Raw genomic sequence first — 20005 nt, 5'->3', positions numbered from 1 at the left:
TGTTGAGCAGGATGAGACGCGCTCACGTTACTTCTTCCATAAGGTTCACAGGGGGAGCTCTGTGATCAAAAGCCTTAGGGAGGAGGACGGCTCGGTAACATCCTCGCAGTCAGACATGCTCAAGATCTGCAGATCCTTTTATAAGGATCTGTACGATGTAAAGACCACAGACAGCACCGCCTCCCAGAACTTCCTGTCCTCCATCACGGAAGTCTTGGACGACAGCAAGCGGGAGAGTCTGGACAAACCACTGACCCTGGAGGAGCTGACTGGCTCCATCCGTTCCTTTGACTCGAGTAAAACTCCCGGAGGCGATGGCTTACCGGCAGAGTTGTACTCGGCTCTGTGGGACTGGGTGGGCCCGGACCTGCTGGAAGTGTACAACGATATACTTCTAGCCGGCAGCATGTCAGACTCTATGAGGAAGGGCAACATCACCCTGATCTACAAGCAGAAGGGGGAGATGAATGACTTAAGGAATTGGAGACCCATCACATTGTTGAATGTAGACTACAAGATCCTGTCTAAGGCCATCGCCAACCGGGTCAAGTCTGCTCTGGGACAGGTGATCCACCCGGACCAAACCTGTGCTGTACCTGGCAGGAAAATCTCAGACAGCCTGGTGCTGCTGAGAGATACCATTGCCTACGTGCAGGACAGACGGGTGGATGCCTGCCTGGTCAGCTTGGACCAGGAGAAGGCCTTCGACAGGATATCGCACACGTAAATGAGGGACGTGCTCTCCAAAATGGGCTTTGGGGAGGGAATCAGGAAGTGGATACAACTGCTCTACTCTGATATCTGTAGTGCAGTCCAAATTAATGGGTGGGAATCAGACAGCTTCCCCGTCAGGTCTGGAGTCAGGCAGGGTTGCCCTCTCTCCCCTGTCTTGTTCGTCTGTTGCATTGAACCCTTTGCCGAATCCATCAGGAAGGATGCGAGCATAAGAGGAGTGACATTGCCAGGCAGTGGGGGCACTCAGGTCAAGGCCTCCCTGTACATGGACGATGTCGCCGTCTTCTGCTCGGATCCAGGGTCGGTCCGCAGACTGATCAACGTCTGCGACCAGTTTGAGTTGGCCACGGGGGCCAGGGTAAACCGCAGGAAGAGCGAGGCCATGCTCTTTGGAAACTGGCCCGACCGATCTTCCATCCCCTTCACCATCAAGCCTGACTTCCTGAAGGTGCTGGGGATCTGGTTCGGGAAGGCTGAGGCATGTAACAAAAATTGGCTGGAGCGGATAGCCAAGGTGGGGAAGAAGCTGGAGCTGTGGAAGCAGCGCTCCCTCTCCATCACGGGGAAAAACCTGGTCATCAGGTGTGAGGTGCTCTCGGGGCTGCTGTACTTGGCGCAAGTGTGGCCCGTCCCTCCCTCCTACGCCACGGGGATCACCCGGGCCGTCTTCCGGTTCATCTGGGGGTCGGCGATGGACCGGGTGCGACGAGCCACAATGCACAAGTCGGCAGACAACGGGGGTAAAGACGTGCCTAACGTCGCCCTCATCCTGATGGCCACTTTCGTGTGTGGCTGCATCAGGCGGAGCATAGAGCCAAGGCACGTGGGCACCAAGTGCCACTACCTGCTGAGGTTCTACCTGTCCCCGGTGTTGCGAAGGATGGGCCTGGCGCAGATGCCACGCAATGTGCCAGTCAGCTGGACATTGCCGAACCATCTGTCGTTTGTGGACAGGTTCTTCCGGACCAACACCTTTGACCACAAGTCCATCGGGCAGTGGTCAGCACGGAACGTCCTGCAGGCACTGCAGGGGAATGACTCCATGGATCCTGTGGCATGGTTCCCAGAACAGACAGCCCAGCTTGTCTGGCAAAATGCCTCATCGCCAGTACTCACCAACAAGCACCAAGACCTGGCTTGGCTGGCGGTGAGGGGAGCCCTCCCAGTCAGATCCTTCCTGCACCGCCGGAACCTCACTACCAGCGCACGCTGCCCTCGGGACGGCTGCTACGGAGAGGAGACAGTGGCCCACCTCTTCAAAGAGTGTGGATTTGCCAGGAGAGTCTGGAGAGGTCTGCAGGGGTCCCTGTCACGATTCATTCCGAGCAGCTCCGTCACAGAGGACTCTGTGATCTACGGACTGTTCCCAGGGACGCATTCCGAGACTGACATCGAGTGCTGCTGGAAGGTCATCAACTCGGTGAAAGACGCTCTTTGGTCTGCCCGATCCTTGTTGACCTCCCAGCAGAGCGAGCTGTCCGTCAAGGAATGTTGCCGACTGGCCCACTGCAGACTGCAGGAGTACGTGCTGAGGGACGCTCTGAAGCTCGGTGCAGCCAACGCCAAGGCCCTGTGGGGGAGGACCACAGTCTAGGGTCCTTCCGCTGCTGGACATGGGGTGGGGGGGGGCAGGGTGTGGTGGAGAGAGACGCCCCTCCAAATAAGGGATACTGGGTAAATGTATGTAAATGTAAGTAAATGTCTAAGTAAAGGCCTGTATTGAATGTGTAACCTCCGGAAATGTCGGATGGGTTTGTTTAAAAAAGATGTTTTGTAAATGATATTTATTACTTGAATAAAGTATTTTTTGATAAAAAATTTTTTTTTTTTTTAAAAAAGGCGATATTTGAGTGTTTACAGCGACTGGATAGAGAATTGGCTTCATTAAAGGAAGCAGAGGGTGACGGTGGAAGGTTGGTTTTCAGACAGGAGGCCTGTGACTAGTGGTGAGCCTCAGGGATCGGTGCTGGACTCATTGCTATTTATGGTGTTGGTCAGTGATTTGAATGAGAATGTACAAGACATGATTAGTAAGTTTGCAGATGACACCAAAGTAGATGGAATCATAGATGGTGATGATGGCTATCAAAAAATATAGCAAGATTTTGATCTGCTGGTCAAGTGGGCAGAGGAATGGCTAATGGAGTTTAATGCAGATAAGTGCATGTGTTGCATTTTGGGAAGTCAAACCAGGGCAGGACATTCACTGTGAATGGCAGGGCCCTGGGGAGTTGTAGAGCAGAGGGCTCTAAGAGTACAGGTATATAGTTCCCTGAAAGCAGCGCCAAGGGTAGATAGGACGGTCAAGAAGGCTTTCAGTATATTGGCCTTCAGCAGTCAGAGTATTGAGTTGGGATGTTATATTACAGTTGTACAACACATTGGTGAGGCCACATTTGGAGTATTGTGCTCGGTTTTTGGTCAGCCTGCAGCAGGAAGAAATAGAAAGTGTAAATGCAAAGAGTCTTTTACCCAAAGGGGAGCAAGAACCAGAGGAGATAAGTTTAGGGTGAAAGGGGAAAGATTTAATAGGAACCTGGGAGCAGCTTTTTTCATACTCAAGGTGATGGGTGCTTGAAACAAGATGTCAGGAGAAGTGGTTGAGGCATGTACTATCACTACATTTAAAAGACATTTGAACAGGTACATGGATAGGAAAGGATAAGAGTGAAATGGATCAAATTCAGGCAATTTGTACAAGCATTGATGGGTCATCTTGGTCATCATGGACAAGTTGAGGGCCTGTTTTCTGCATCAACATAGAAACATAGAAAACAGGTGCAGGAGGAGGCCATTTGGCCCTTCGAGCCAGCACCACCATTCATTGTGATGATGGATGATCATCCACAATCAGTAGCCCGTGCCTGCCTTCTCCCCATATCCCTTGATTCCACTTGCCACTAGAGCTCTATCTAACTCTCTTTTAAATTCATCCAGTGATTTAGCCTCCACTGCCATCTGTGGCAGAGAATTCCACAAATTCACAACTCTCTGGGTGAAAACGTTTTTCCTCACCTCAGTTTTAAATGGCCTCCACTTTATTCTTAGACTGTGGCCCCTGGTTCTGGACTCCCCCAACATTGGGAACATTTTTCCAATCTATCACCATTTAAATCATAGATTGCCTTTTAGTTTTTCTTACTAATGTACGCCATGCATTTGATTGCCTAGCAGGTATGGCTTAAAAATATATAACTACACACAAATTGCTAATGCACAAACTGCAACTACAACAGAACGTGATAGTTGGAAATTTGGTAATGAAGAGAAATTTGTGAAGAGGTGTTGCATGAGATTAAAACCAGGAAGAAAATATTATTTAATTAAACAAATTAGAAAATCATTCAAATATCGTTTATTGACTGAATTATTAAAAAAATATGAAAAGGTTATTGAACTTATCAAACTTGGAAGGCATTGTTAAAAGGATAGGAGCAGTTCAATCAGTGTAACCAGTTAATAAGGTATAAAAGCAAAAATAGAGAAAAAATAAATAAAGCTTTTTAAATAGTAACGGACTGCTGAGACAAATGCCTGCAACTCCCCCACAATGTAACAGAGAGGATAGGAATGGAGGTCCTAGTCTTTTAAGGACAAAATATAAAATTTAATTAATGGGAGCAGCTAGAATAAAAATAGAGGTAGGCAGATTAATACATGACTAGGAAAACATACGTTTATAAGGCATTGGTTCAACTTTTGTTCAAGGTATGCAGGTTGCACTTCAACAGATCTTTGTCCACGTTGAATAATATGGTTTTGGGAGGGTAAAACTAAACTGACCGTGAGGTGGTTAATTATTGATGTTGTGAGATGAATTAGATGCATAATGGTAATGGCTGATTACTCTACGTGCAATATCGCAGGCTGTTGGGTGAGTACTCACAGTGAAATTGTGAGAATTGCAACAAAAAAAACATATTTTAAATACATGGGTATGAAGTATGGTGATTAAGTCGGGCAAACTAGCCACACAGATCTGCGATGTCGTGGTAACTGAAACCTGGTTCAAAAGGGGTAGACGTTTACTATCCTGAAATTTAAATTCTTCAGAAAATATTGATAAGGGGGAAGTGGAGTGACATTAATGCTGGATATTGTAATGCTGTAAAGAGAGAATGTACTTGAAGAATAAGGACAATATCCATTTGGTTAAATGCAACAGAAGATATTCTAAAGGCTGCACGGTGGCGATAGAGTAATGGAAGACCAGAACGGCAGGAAAATTACATAAATGTCCAAGAATTGTAGATTTTGGGGGATTCGGTTAACTAATATTGATTGGAATAATATTAGAGTAAAAGGTAAAGGGGGAAAGTCCTGAAATGTAAACCACCTTGACTGAGTTGAGCTGAAGGACCTGTTTCCATTGCTGTTTGACTCAATGACCCCAACATGTTTCTAACTCAATGATTGGAGGTTGATGCAAAATGCTGGAGTGACTTAATGGGACAGGCAGCATCTCCAGAGAGAAGGAATGGGTGACAGTTCCAATGATTGGAGGTATTGGATATTGTTTTGGTGATTGAGATGGGCCATGTGAACAATATATCACTGGGAAAACACATCAGATCTTTAGTACTAGATTAATAATGGGGCACAAATTAAATGTTCAGGAAGTTATGCCAGAATTGTACAAAGCATTCTCAAGCTACAGTTCTCGTCACCACTGCAATGTGATCGCACTGGAGAGAGTTGCAGAGGAGATTCACTGGGCTCAGAGGATGTTAATCATGCTGAAATATTGGACTGGCTGGGGTCATCATCTCTGGAATAGGGAAAGCTGAGAGCTGAGGGACAATCTGGATATATTTATTGCGAAAGGACTGCATCGGATGAAAAAGGAGGCTTTTATTTCTGTAGTAGAGGTGAATGGTTACTGAGCATGGATTGAGGTGTGTGGTGGGTCACCACATTTGAAGAGTACTTTGATCGATTATGGACGTGTCACGATTAAGCAGTGCAAATGGTTGGACGGGTTGAACAGGCTATTCAGTCCACAAATCTCTCTCATTCTGTGCAACTGTACTGAACTTCACATGTAATGGCAAAGAGTAAGCTAAAGATGTAAGGCAAAACCGGAACAATCTGTCAGCTTGGCTCTCACTGAGTTCAGTTTTGGGTGGATGTTTAGGGGGTCGGAGGAATGGCGTTAGGAAAGATTCGCTAAGATCATGTCACTGATCAGAGGCCTTATGCCTGAGAGTGCCTTTTGATCAAACCAGTATCTCTGGTAGAAAGGCTCAAAATTCTATGTAATATAGTGTAACTTGTGAAGGTTATTTAACATCTATTCAGTATTTTGTAATTCAAAAACTAAACATCAGTGCATAGATGTGCAGGTTCATTTGGGGGAGTGGTAGCATGTAGAAACAGCATCTTTTGGCAATAATAATCTGTCCCAATTCAATTAATTGCTTCAAATAATCAGCAATTCTAAATCTTTAAATTGTATAATGTTAAAGGTTGAGGAATGGTTAAAGATCTCTGGATGATTAAAGACAAATCTGGCAGGTTTTGTGTCAAGATCTTGACACAGAATACATACACAAGGTTTATGTCTGAATCTGTAATGCATTATTAGATCCATTTCTTATCTAATACTAGATCCAACTTCATCAAATTCAATCAATCTAAATCTTACTCTTTAAGCAATGTCTTGAAGCAATTTAATAGAAAGATTCCAAAATGTGGGACTTCAGTTTTACAGAGAAACTGAAGAAGATGGGATTGTTATTTCTGAAGGTGTTCAGTGTCACAAGGATTTTGATAAGAGTAAATAAGGAAAAACAGTTTCCATGGACAAAGGTACTAATTTAAGATAATCATTAAAAAGTGGTCTTCCTTTCTTTACATGACTATTTTGTGATCTGGAAGACTGGTGGAAAAAGATTCAAGAATAACTTTTAAGAGGGAACTGGATAAATATTTCAAAAGGAAATATATGCAGGACATTGGACAGAGAGCAGAGGGATCAAATAGTTAGCATATGTGAAGAGCCACCAGAGATACTACCAGATGAGTGGTCTTTTTCTGTGCTTGAAGATTCTATGTCTTCCATGTTGATCTGGCTCATGGAAGATTGGGGTTCTTGCAGTAGAACCGTGCTAGCGTTACAAGCTGCTTCATCCCGATCCCCATATTGAGGAATCCAGTAATAGAACATTTGGAGCCCGTGAGAAAGCTCAGCCAGGTAGACACGTCCATCGATCCAATAGGGACTGACATCTGTCTGCTTTGGCTTCAGACGCCCAACTTTTAAAAGATTCGCAAACTCCTAAAATTGTAAAGGACAAGTCATAGTCATAGTGATACAGCATGGAAACAGCCCTTTCTATCCAAGTTGCCCACATCGGCCAACATGTCCTAGCTACACTGGTCCCACCTGCCTGCATTTGGTCTATATCCCTCCAAACCTGTCCTATCCATGTACCTGTCTAACGGTTTCTTAAACGCTGGGATAGTCCCTGCCTCAACTACCTCCTCTGGCAGCTCGTTTCATGCACCCACCACCCTTTGTGTGAAAAAATTAACCCCCAGATTCCAGTTAAATCTCAAAATGCAACACCTCACACTTCTCTGTATTAAATTCCATCAACCATTCCTGAGCCCACCTGGTCAACCAATCAATCGATACAATTTTTCCCAACCATCTACAAGACCACCCACTTTTGTATCATCAGCAAACTTGCTAATCTTGCCATGTATGTTCTCATCCAAATGGGTATCATAAGGTCATAACAAAATAGGAGTAGAATTAGGCCATTTGGCCCATCAAGTCTACTCTGCCATTCAATCATGGCTGATCTATCTCTCCCTCCGAACCCCATTCTCCTGCCTTCTCCCCATGACCCATGAAACCTGTACTAATCAGGAATCTATCTACCTCTTAAACATATCCACTGACTTGGCCTCCACAGCCTTCTATGGCAAAGAATATGTGGTGTCAGATGGCACCACATGTTGAGGGACTGAAGGCTTTCCTCTCGTAGTCACCAGTTGCATTCAATACAACGGAACACAACTACAAGTTCTTCTCAAAGAGGCAATTATATATTTGTCTTACAATGCAGGCTGCATCATCCAACTCATTGCCCCAGATGTAGACATTCCTTAGGGTAGTGTTGGACTTCAGGATATTTGCGAATGCCACCAAACCAATACCAGTGATGCTATTACGGGTCACAGATAACCTGGTGAGAAACAGTTACATTCATTCCATAAAACAGATTTCAATATTTTATATATAACTATATTTTGGAAGCCTTCCTATTAATGGGCGATAACAAATCATTTAGCCAAATTCTGTGTGGTGGACACCCATTAAGACATACGCCTTAAAGACAAAGTTGAGTTTTTCTGAATATATCCAACTCATTGATCCTAAATTTTGCAAGATATTTCTCTGTCTCTCACTATTCCCACAAGGCTGTAACCATTCATTGTGATCATGGCTGTTCATCCCCAATCAATAACCCATGCCTACCTTCTCCCCATATCCCTTGATTCCACTAGCCCCTAGAGCTCTATCTAACTCTCTCTTAAATCCATCCAGTGATTTGGCTTCCACTGCCCTCTGTGGAAGAGAATTCTCACCTCAGTTTTTCTCACCTCAGTTTTAAATGGCCCCCCCTTTATAAAAAGACTGTGGCCCCTGGTTCTGGACTCACCCAACATTGGGAACATTTTCCCTGCATCTAGCTTGTCCAGTCCTTTTATAATTTTATATGTTTCTATTTGAGAGGGAGAAGGTGACATTGGATGCGTCGGTATTACTGCTGAGCAATAGGACCTACAGAGGCATGAGGGAGGAGCTGGCCAGAGTTGACTGGAAAGGGACCCTAGCAGGGGTGACGGTGGAACAGCAATGGCAGAAATTTCTGTGAATAATCTGGAAGATGTAGGATTTTTTCATTCCAAAGAGGAAGGAAGATTCTAGCGGGAGAAAGAAGCAACCTCAGCTATCAAGGGAAGTCAAGGACAGTATAAAACTAAAGGAGAAGATGTATAACATAGCAAAAATTAGTGGGAAGCCAGAGGATTGGGAAGCTTTTAAAGAACAACAGAAGGTAACTAAAAAGGCAATACGGGGAGAAAAGATGAAATACAAAGGTCAGCTAGCTGATAATATAAAAGAGGATAGCAAGAGTTTCTTCAGTTATATAAAGAGTAAGAAAGAGGCAAGAGTGGAGGTTGGACCACTGGAAAATGATGCAGGAGAAGTTATAATAGGGAATAAAGAAATGGCAGAGGAATTGAATAATGTTTTTGCATCAGTCTTCACAGTGGAAGACACCAGCAACATGCCTGAAATTCAAGAGAGTCAGGGGGTGGAAGTTAGTGGAGTGGCTATTACTTGGAAGAAGGTGCTTGAGAAGCTGAAAGGCCTGAAGGTGGATATGTCACCTAGATCAGATTGTCTGCACACTTGTGTTCTGAAAGAGCTAGCTTTAGAGATTGTGGAGGCATTAATAGTGATATTTCAAGAATCACTAGTGCCAGAAGTGATCCGAGATGATTGGAAACTTGCTAATATTACCCCGCTGCACAAGAAGGGAGCAAAGCAGAATAGTGGGAAGTGTAGTTAGTCTGACTTCCGTGGTTGGTAAGATTTTAGAGTCCATTATAAAGGATGAGGTTACAGGGTACTTGGAAGTTCATGATAAAATAGGCCAAAGTCAGCATAGCTTTATGAAGAGGACGTCTTACTTGACAAATTTGCTGGAACTCTTTGAAGAAGAATTTCAGCAAATTTGATTGTGGATGATCAGCCATGATCACAATGAATGGCGGTGCTGGCTCAAAGGACCAAATGGCCTCCTCCTGCACCTATTTTCTATGTTTCTAAGTAAATAGTAGGATAGAGTGGATGTGGAGAGGATGATTCCACTAGTGGAAGAGTCTAGGAATAGAGGACACAGCCTCAGAATTAAAGGATGTTCTTTTAGGAAGGAGATGAGTAGAAATTTTAGTCAGAGGGTGCTGAATCTGTGGAATTCTTTGCCACAGAAGGCTGTGGAGGCAAAGTCAATGGATATTTTTAAGGCAGAGAAAGATTCTTGATTAGTGCAGGTGTCAGAGGTCATGGGGAGAAGGCAGGAGAATGGGGTTAGGAGGGAGAGATTTATCAGCCATGGCGGAGTCGACTTGATGGGCAGAATGGCCTAATTATACTATCTCTTATGATCTTTATTAGTTGAATCAACTTTTATACTGCAGCGTACTTTGAAGTGAAGTTTTTTCTCTTGGAATCAATTTCACATTGACACACTATGGAGATGAAATAGTTCTGGCCGGACTTTTTTGGAAGGATAAGGTTTTACTGTGGAAAGCCCCTTTGTCTTGTTCTTGCATAATTTATGGTGCTAGATTTTGTTTGTATTAAATTGGAATTGTGGCAAGCTCACCCCAGCAGCTGGTCATTCAGGTAACGAAGGGCCTCGCTAATGTAAACCAGACCATCATCGCCAATTCTGTTTGCTGACAAATCCAGGATCTTTAGGGGAGTGTTGTGTTTCAGCAGCTCAGCCAAATGTCTTGCTCCATCACAGGATATGTGGTTACTGGAGGAACAAATTACATGACTGCTTTGTCACAGCATCAAACATTCATATTCAACCTAAAGACTGAGAGCAAATCAACTGTGTAACCTCTGATACGGAAACCCTCACAGTACTGGTGACCTGGATTCAATCCTGACCTCTGAGTTGTGTCTGTGGAGATAACATGTTCGCCCTGTGAATATGGTGCTTGTCAGGATCGTTTCATTGTCGTGTGTCCCAGATAGAACAATGACATTCTTACTGACAGCAGCACAACACAATATGTGACATGGTACACTGTAAACAATATGATAAATGAGAAAGAAACGTTGTGTGTGTATGTACGCACACACACACACACACACTCACACACTCACACGCACGCACGCACGCACGCACACACGCACGCACACACACACTCACACTCACACGCACGCACGCACGCACGCACGCACACGCATATGTATACATAAAAGACACAAACAATAGTGCAATAATAACAATAATAGTCTATGTCGTTCAGAGCTTGTTTGCAGGTGAAGTGCTTAATGGCTGTAGGGAAGAAGCTGTTCATGAACCTGGAAGCTGCAGGTTTCAGGCTCCAGTACCTTCTTCCCGATGGCAGGGGTGAAGTGAGTGTGGCCATGGTGGTGGGGGTCTCTGATGATGATGGCTGCCTTTTTGAGGCAGTGACACCATTGGATATTTCTCAGTTTCTCCCACATTCAGAAAAGGCCAGGGTTGGTAGGTTAATTGGCCGCTGTAAATTGTCCTGGGCGGCATGTGGGGTGGGAACTGATAGAATCTGCACTAGGACAGTTTGTGGGGAATGGAAGTATTCTGAGAGGCAACAAACGCTCAGTGCGTGAAAATAGTAGCCTTTTTTTGATGACGTGATCAGAGGTTGATGAGGGCAGAGCTGCAGATGTTGTATATATGGACTTCAGCAAAGGACTTGACAAGGTCCACATGCTAGGCTCTAGAAGGTTTAATCACATGGGATCCAAGGAGAGAATAGCTGAAGGGATAGAAAATTGGCTTCATGGAAGGAAGCAGAGTGTGATTGTGGAAGATTGCTTCTTGGTCTGGAGGCCTGTGACTAGTGGTGTGACTCAAGGTTCGGTGCTGGGCCGGATATTGTTTGTCATCTATATCAATGATTTGGATGAGAACATACATAGCAAGATTAGCAGGTTTGCAGATGATACACAAGTGGGTGGTTTTGCAGATAGCGAAGACGGTTGTGAACGGTTGCAGCAGGATCTGGATCGATTGACCAAGTGGGCTGAGGAATGGTTGATGGAATTTAACACAGAGAAATGTGAGGTGCTGCATTTTGGGAAGTCTAACATGGCCAGGACCTACACAGTGAATGGTAGGGCTCTGGGGAGTGGTGTAGAGCAGAGGGACCTAGGAGTGCAGGTGATGGTTCCTTGAAGGTGGAGTCGCAGGTTGATCGAAAAAGGCTTTTGGCACATTGGCCTTCATCAGTCAGAGTATTGAATATAGAAGTTGGGAGGTCATGTTGCAGTTGGAGAAGACATTGGTGAGGCCGCATTTAGAATATTGTGCTCAGTTCTGGGCACCATGCTATAGGAAAGATGTTATCAAGCTGGAAAGGGTACAGAGATTTACGAGGATGTTGCCGGGGCTAGAGGGTGTGAGCTATAGGGAGAGGTTGAGCAGGCTGCTTCTCTATTCCTTGGAACGCAGGAGAATGAGGGGTGATCTTATAGAGGTGTATAAAATGATGAGAGGGATAGGTCTCAGTCTCGAGGGCAGCATCAAGGACCAGAGGACGTAGGTTTATCGTGACGGTGAAAAGATTTAATAGGAATCTGAGGGGTAACATTTTCACACAAAGGGTGGTGGGTGTATGGAACGAGCTGCCAGAGGAGATAGTTGAGGCTGGTCAAAAGGTCATAAGTAATTGGAACAGAATTAGGCCATTCGGTTCATCGTCTACTCTGTCTCTCGCTGATCTATCTCTCCCTCCATACCCTATTCTCCTGTCTTCTCCCCATAACCCCTGACACACGTACTAATCAACCCGTACTAAGGCACTATCTCAACGTTTAAGAAACGAGCAGGTACATGGATGGGACAGATTTGGAGGGATGTGGGCCAAATGCAGGCAGGTGCGACTAGTGTAGCTTCGACATGTTGGCAGGTGTGGGCAAGTTGGGCTGAAGGGCCTGTTTCCATGCTGTATGACGCTGGACTCTATGTCATAAAGAAATATGGTAAAATGAAGATGTGCGTTTTAATACGTATATTTGAAAGAAAACAAGTGCAGAGGTTTAGCTTGGCATTTTCAGAACTAGGACCAGGCAGATGCCAGAAATCTAAAGTAAAATCAGAAAACATTGGGAGTACTGAGCAGATCAGAAAATAGCTGTGGAAAGAGAATAATGGTTAACATTTTTAGTCTTTTCAAAGAGGTGGTTTGGCATGTTTGCCACATTTACAGTCATAGAGTGATACAGTGTGGAAACAGGCCCTTCGGCCCAACTTGCTCACACCGGCCAACATGTCCCAGCTACACTAGTCCCACCTACCCGCATTTCATCCATATCCCTCCAAACCTGTCCTACCAATGTACCCCTCTAACGGTTTCTTAAATATTAGGATAATCCCTGTCTCAACTATCTCCTCTGGCAGCTTGTTCCATACACCCACCACCCTTTGTGTGAAAAAGTTAGCCCTCAGATTCCTATTAAATCTTTTCCCCTTCACCTTAAACCTATGTTCTCTGGTCCTCGATTCACCTATTCAAGGCAACAGACTCTACCCGATCTATTCCTCTCATGAATTTATGCACCTCAATAATATTACCCCTCATCTTCCTGCGCTCCAAGGAATAGAGTCCCAGCCTACTAAACCTCTTCTTATAGCTCAGACCCTGTAGTTCTGGCAACATCCTCATAAATCTTCTCTGTACCCTTTCCAGCTTGATAACATCTTTCCAGTAACACGGTGCCCAGAACTGAACACAATACTGTAAGTGCGACCTCAGCAACGTCTTATACAACTGCAACATGACCTCCTAACTTGTATTATAATTAATAAAGGTCTGACACTGACAGTAACCTTCTCTCTCATGCATGCACTGAGAATGTTTAGCTATGAACAGGAACAAGAGTAGTTCTTCATCCCTCCCTTTCTGCCACCATACCACAGTAGATCACAGAAACACATAACCAAGGGAACAACCACAGAACATCTTGACAACATCACGCCTGTTTTGGACCGAACATGTAAAAGTATGTCTATTACCAGTGAAGATCGAGGTAACGGAGAGTCTTGTTTTGAACCAGTTGTTCACAAAGTTGCTGGACACCAAAGTCTTTCATTTCAAATCTTGCTAAGTGCAGCTCCTGCAGAGTCTGGTTCACATGAAGCATGTCGGCCATGTGTACTGTCATCTCTTCCTAAAATCAAACAATACAAGGCAGTAAATGTGGAGCAAGGAAGATGCTCCAGACTAATGGATGCTGCTGCTGTCAACTGCTCCAATAAAGGAATGGGAGAAAATACAGTTCAACATCAATAAAAATCATCGGAAGGGCTAGGAATTATTCTGTTCATCAATAACATTGATCCAGAACTCCAGATGGTCCCAGCCTACTCAACCTCTCCCTGTAGCTCAGATCCTCTAGTCCTGGCATCACCCTTGTAAATCTTCTCTGTACCCTTCCATCTTGACAACATCTTTTTGATAACATGGTGCCCAGAACTGAACACAATACTCTAAATGCGGCCTCACCAACATCTTATACAACTGCAACATGACCTCCCAACTTCTATACTCAATACTCTGACTGATGAAGGCCAAAGTGCCAAACACCTTTTTGACCACCCTGTCCACCTTCAGTTCCACAGGAATCTGTGCTGGGACCTCTGCTGTTTGTGATATATATAAATTATTTGGGCGTAAACGTTGGTATTTATTCACAAAATGCTGGAGTAACTCAGCAGGTAGGGCAGCATCTCAGGAGAGAAGGAATGGGTGACGTTTCGGGTTGAGACCCTTCTTCAGACTGATGTAGGAGGGCAGGAGAAATCACAGAGGGGGAGCAGCGAAAGAGCATGTTGCTAAACTCTCGTCGAAGAGAGGAGGAGATCTTCTTCAAAGTGGACATACCTTGAGGAGAAATCGCAGTGGAGCAACACATAGTGGAAGAAAATAACTGCAGATGCTGGTACAAATCGAAGATATTTATTCACAAAATGCTAGAGTAACTCAGCAGGTCAGGCAGCATCTCAGGAGAGAAGGAATGGGTGACGTTTTGGGTCGAGACCCTTCTTCAGTCTGGGCGTAAACGTTGACAGGTTGGTTAGTAAATTTGCAGGCGACTCCAAGATTGCTGGGGTTGCAGGCTGTGAGGAAGCCTGTCAAGCTATACTCCAGGATATAGATCAGCTGGGGAAATGGCAGATGGAGTTTAATCCGAGCAAGTGTGAGGTCAATCATAAAGGGAAAATATACAATTAATGTCATGACACTTAACACAATTGAAGTACAGAGGGATCTTGGGGTCCAAGACCATAGCTCACTGAAAGCGGCAAGCAGCTAGAGTGGTAAAAAAGGCATATGGTATGCTTGCCTTCATAGGTCGGGCGATTGAGTATAAGTCATGGAGTCATGAAGCAGCTTGATAGGACATTGGTTAGGCTGCAATTGAAGTATTATGTGCAGTTCTTACAGCGGCTTTGGGAAGGGTGCTGAAGAGGTTTAGCAGAATGTTGCCTGTTTTAGGGTGTATAAGCTACTGCTGGAGGTTGGACAGGCTTGGATTGTTTTCTGTGGAATGCTGGAGATTACCGGGAGACCAGATAGAATAATTATGAGAGGCATAGATAGAGTGGACAATCACAACCGTTATCCTAAGATGGAAAAATCAAATACTAGAGGGCATTTGAGGTGAGGGGGGCTAAGTTTAAAGGAGACGTTCGAGGCAAGACTTTTTACACAGTGGGTAGTGGGTGCCTGGAACATGCTGCCAGGATTGTAGCAGAGACGGTAGTGCTTTGAAGAGGTTTTGTGATAGGCATATGGATATGCAAGAAATGGAGAGAAGATAAGTGATGGTCTAGGCCACATGTTCAACGGTTCAATGATTCTTTATTATCGCATGTACCGAGAGGTACAGTGAAATTATTTTTTTGCATGCAGTTTGGTAAATTATTACTATACACAGGCACAATCCCAGATTAAATACAGAGTGTATAGAAATAGCCCACTGAGACCATACGGGAGAGTGGGCAGGTTTGGGCCATTTTCCACGTCCAAGCTGTAGTTGGCCATGTCACCATGAACCAGACGCCACCTCCATCCGGATCCTCCCCCAAACCCTCAGCTCCATCTCATATTCACTAACATTAATGATTCAGTGTCTCCTGACATTATTCTTTCATACATTGGCGCTGCAAACGTTTAGCAAAATGTGTTTTGTTACAGAGGACATAAATTTAGCAACATTTGTATTGAGTATAGAACTTGGGATGTCATGTTGCAGTTGTATAAGACGTTGGTGAGGCCGCATTTAGAATATTGTGTTCAGTTCTGGGCACCGTGTGATAGGAAAGATATTGTCAAGCTTGAAAGGGTTCAGAAAAGATTTACGAGGATGTTGCCAGAACTAGAGGGTGTGAGCTATAGAAAGAGGTTGAGTAGGCTGGGTCTCTATTCCATGGAGCAGGAGGATGAGGGGAGATCTTAACAATATATATAACAATATATAACAACTACAGCATGGAAACAGGCCTGTCCGGCCCTACCAGTCCACGCCGACCATTCTCCCTGACCTAGTCTCATCTACCTGCACTCAGACCATAACCCTCCAATCCCCTCCTATCCATATACCTATCCAATTTACTCTTAAATAATAAAATCGAGCCTGCCTCCACCACTTCCACCGGAAGCCCATTCCATACAGCCACAACCCTCTGAGTAAAGAAGTTCCCCCTCATGTTACCCCTAAACCTTTGTCCCTCAATTCTGAAGCTATGTCCCCTTGTTGGAATCTTCCCCACTCTCAAAGGGAAAAGCCTACCCACGTCAACTCTGTCCGTCCCTCTCAAAATTTTAAAAACCTCTATCAAGTCCCCCCTCAACCTTCTACGCTCCAAAGAATAAAGACCCAACCTGTTCAACCTCTCTCTGTAGCCTAAGTGCTGAAACCCAGGCAACATTCTAGTAAATCTCCTCTGTACCCTCTCCATTTTGTCGACATCCTTCCTATAATTTGGCGACCAGAACTGCACACCATACTCCAGATTCGGCCTCACCAATGCCCTGTACAATTTCAACATTACATCCCAACTTCTATACTCGATGCTCTGATTTATAAAGGCAAGCATACCAAACGCCTTCTTCACCACCCTATCCACATGAGATTCCACCTTCAGGGAACAATGCACAGTTATTCCCAGATCCCTCTGTTCCATTGCATTCCTCAATTCCCTACCATTTACCCTGTACGTCCTATTTTGATTTGTCCTACCAAAATGCAGCACCTCACACTTATCAGCATTAAACTCCATCTGCCATCTTTCAGCCCACCCTTCCAAAAGGCCCAAGTCTCTCTGTAGACTTTGAAAATCTACCTCACTATCAACTACTCCACCTATCTTAGTATCATCTGCATATTTACTAATCCAATTTGCCACACCATCATCCAGATCATTAATGTAAATGACAAACAACAGTGGACCCAACACAGATCCTTGGGGCACTCCACTAGACACTGGCCTCCAGCCTGACATACAATTGTCAACCGTTACCCTCTGGTATCTCCCATTCAGCCATTGTTGAATCCATCTTGCAACCTCACTATTAATACCCAACGATTTAACCTTCTTAATCAACCTTCCATGTGGAACCTTGTCAAATGCCTTACTGAAGTCCATATAGACAACATCCACAGCCTTGCCCTTATCAATTTCCCTGGTAACCTCTTCAAAAAATTCAAGAAGATTAGTCAAACATGACCTTCCAGGCACAAATCCATGTTGACTGTTTCTAATCAGGCCTTGATTATAGAGGTATACAAAATCATGAGAGGAACAGATCGGGTGGATGCACAGTCTTTTTCCCAGAGTAGGGGAATCAAGGACCAGAGGACATAGATTCAAGGTGAAGGGGAAAAGATTTAATAGGAATCCGAGGGGTAACGTTTTCACACAGAGGGTGGTGGGTGTATGGAACAAGCTGCCAGAGGAGGTAGTTGAGGCTGGGACTATCCCATCGTTTAAGAAACAGTTGGACAGGTACATGGATAGGACAGGTTTGGAGGGTTATGGACCAAGCGCAGGCAAGTGGGACTAGTGTAGCTGGGACATTGTTGGCCGGTGTGGGCGAGTTGGGCTGAAGGGCCTGTTTCCACACTGTATCACTCTATGCCTCTATGACTCGATGACTAAAATCCCATTTAGTTTAAATACCTATGAAGGTGTTGATCAACATCCCATGGTATTGGTTTATTACTGTCATATGTACTGCAGTGAAACAATTGGTTTTGCTTGCTATCCAGTCGGATTATACCATCCATGAGTACAATTACACTGTTAGGTTTAATGGGAAAGGAGAAATATTTAATGGTAACCCGAGGGGGAACTTTTTTTACACAGAGGATAATGCATACATGAAACAAGCTGCCAGAGGAAATAGTGCAAGCACATACAATTACGACATTTAAAAGACACTTAAATGTCCCTGAATGGGAAGGATTAGACTGATGTGGGCCAGGTGTAGGCTACTGAGAATAGCCTCGAGAGATAATTTGATCGCATGGCCATATTGGGCAGAAGGATATGTGTCCATTCTGTTTTGCTATATTACTCCAAACTGGAAGGCAAATTATTATCTGTATGTGGAGATTGAGAAAGAGCATGGTACATAAGAACTGGGTTTCTATGTGCAGGTGCATTGGATAAAATCCTGAGGAGAATAAACAGGGTGAATACACAGAGGCTTTTACCCAGAGTAGGGAAATGGAGAACCAGAGGACATGAATTTAAGGTGAGAGGGGAAAGATTTAAAAGGATCCCGTGGGGAAAGTTCTTCACATAGATGGTGGTGGGTATCTGGAACAAGCTGCCATAAGAAGTAGTTGAGACAGGTACGTTTGACAGAGATTCAGATTTCTAAGTTCTGATTAAATGTAAAGTTCCTTCATTGACTGAGCCCATGTCATACCTGAAGACTGTAAACCAAAGGCCGGCTAACATTGATGGATTTGAGCGATTTGTTATGGTTGAGAACTGTTGCTAATCCAATCACAGACTGAATTCCCTGAAAAGACAGCAAACAGAAAGCTACAATTCTTCAGCAGAAAAAGAGCATTTCCCTGCATAGGAGTACTAGCACATATTTCACTGAAAGTAGCGTCACAGGTAAATAGGGGGGCTCTCGGTACATCAGTTAGAGTATTAAGTGTAGAGGTTAGGATGTTATGTTACAGTTGTACAACTTTGGTCATAGAGAGTGGAAAGAGGCCCTTTAGCCCAACTTTCCTACACTCACCAACATGTTCCATCAACACTAGTCCCACCTGCCTCATTTGGCCAATATCCTATAAACTTATCCCATCCATGTACCTGTCTAAAAATGTCTCTTCGAGACATTTGCCCCATCTACCTCCTCCGGCTGCTCGTTCCATACATCCACCACCCTTTGTGTAAAAAACGTTTCCCCTCAGGTTGGTAAAGCCCCATTTGGAGTATTGTGCTCAGTTTTGGTCACCCTGCAGTGGGAAGGATACCAATAACCTGGAAAGTGTGCGGAGAATATTTATAAGGATGTTGGGAGGTGTTGCAGGCCTGAGCTGGAGAGAGAGAGATAGGGCATTTATTCCTTGGAGCGCAGGAGGATGAGGAGTAATCTTATAGAGGTATATAAAATCTGGGGAATAGATAGAGTGAATGTGCAGTTTTTTTTACTCAGAGTAGGGGAATCAAGCGCCAGAGGACATAGATTTAAGGTGAGAGGGGAAAGATTTAACAGGAACCAGAGGGCCAGAGGAGCACTTTTTTTCACACAGAGGGTGTGCCAGATGAGGTAGTTGAAGCAGGTACATCTTTTGGAATCATAGAGTGATACAGTGTGGAAACAGGCCTTGTGGCTCAACTTGCCCACACCGGCCTACATGTCCCAGCTATATGAGTCCCACCCGCCCACGTTTGGTCCATATCCCTCCACACCTGTCCTATACATGTATCTGTCTGTTTCTTAAATGTTGGGATAGTCCCAGCCTCCACTACCTCCTCTGGCAGCTCGCTCCATACACCCACCACCCTCTGTGTGAAAAAGTTACCCCTCAGATTCCTATTAAATCTTTTCCCCTTCACCTTGAACCTATGTCCACTGGTCCTCGATTCACCTACTCTTGGCAAGAGATTCTGTGCACCTACCCGATCTATTCCATTCATGATTTAATACACCTCTATAAGATGACATCCTCCTGCATTCCAGGGAATAGAGTCCCAGCCTACTTAACCTCTCCCTATAGCCCAGACTCTCTAGTCCTGGCAACATCCTCGTAAATCTTCTCTGTACCCTTGCCAACTTGCCATCATTCATATAGCATGGTGCCCAGAACTGAACACATACTCTAAATGCGGCCTGACCAATGTCTTATACAACTGCAACATGACTTCCCAACTTCTACACTCAATTTGAGTTAGATAGAGCTCTAGGGGCTAGTGGAATCAAGGGATATGGTGAG

At 44.5% G+C, this 20005-nt stretch overlaps 1 protein-coding gene across 4 annotated transcripts in view; it reads right to left on the bottom strand.

Annotated features, from left to right (window-relative positions):
• Nucleotides 1-4147: 4147 nt before the first annotated feature.
• Nucleotides 4148-20005, bottom strand: part of lrrc34 (leucine rich repeat containing 34) — a 28575-nt gene continuing 12717 nt past the window's right edge. For 2 of the 4 annotated variants that reach the window (XM_078409829.1, XM_078409830.1), the window contains 4 exons: nt 13554-13708; nt 10143-10298; nt 7802-7928; nt 4148-7012 (listed from right to left, as the gene is read on the bottom strand). In XM_078409829.1, coding sequence (XP_078265955.1) covers nt 6710-7012; nt 7802-7928; nt 10143-10298; nt 13554-13708 — 741 coding nt within the window. In that variant the 3' untranslated portion in view covers nt 4148-6709. Of the gene's footprint in view, nt 7013-7801; nt 7929-10142; nt 10299-13553; nt 13709-18477; nt 18574-20005 lie in introns of all 4 variants that reach the window. The other 2 variants (XM_078409828.1, XM_078409831.1) reach the window with 2 other exon arrangements.

The sequence above is a fragment of the Rhinoraja longicauda genome, chromosome 13, assembly GCF_053455715.1.
Source record: "Rhinoraja longicauda isolate Sanriku21f chromosome 13, sRhiLon1.1, whole genome shotgun sequence".
Classification (NCBI taxonomy): domain Eukaryota; kingdom Metazoa; phylum Chordata; class Chondrichthyes; order Rajiformes; family Arhynchobatidae; genus Rhinoraja; species Rhinoraja longicauda.
This window is presented reverse-complemented; position numbering and strand designations above follow the sequence as displayed.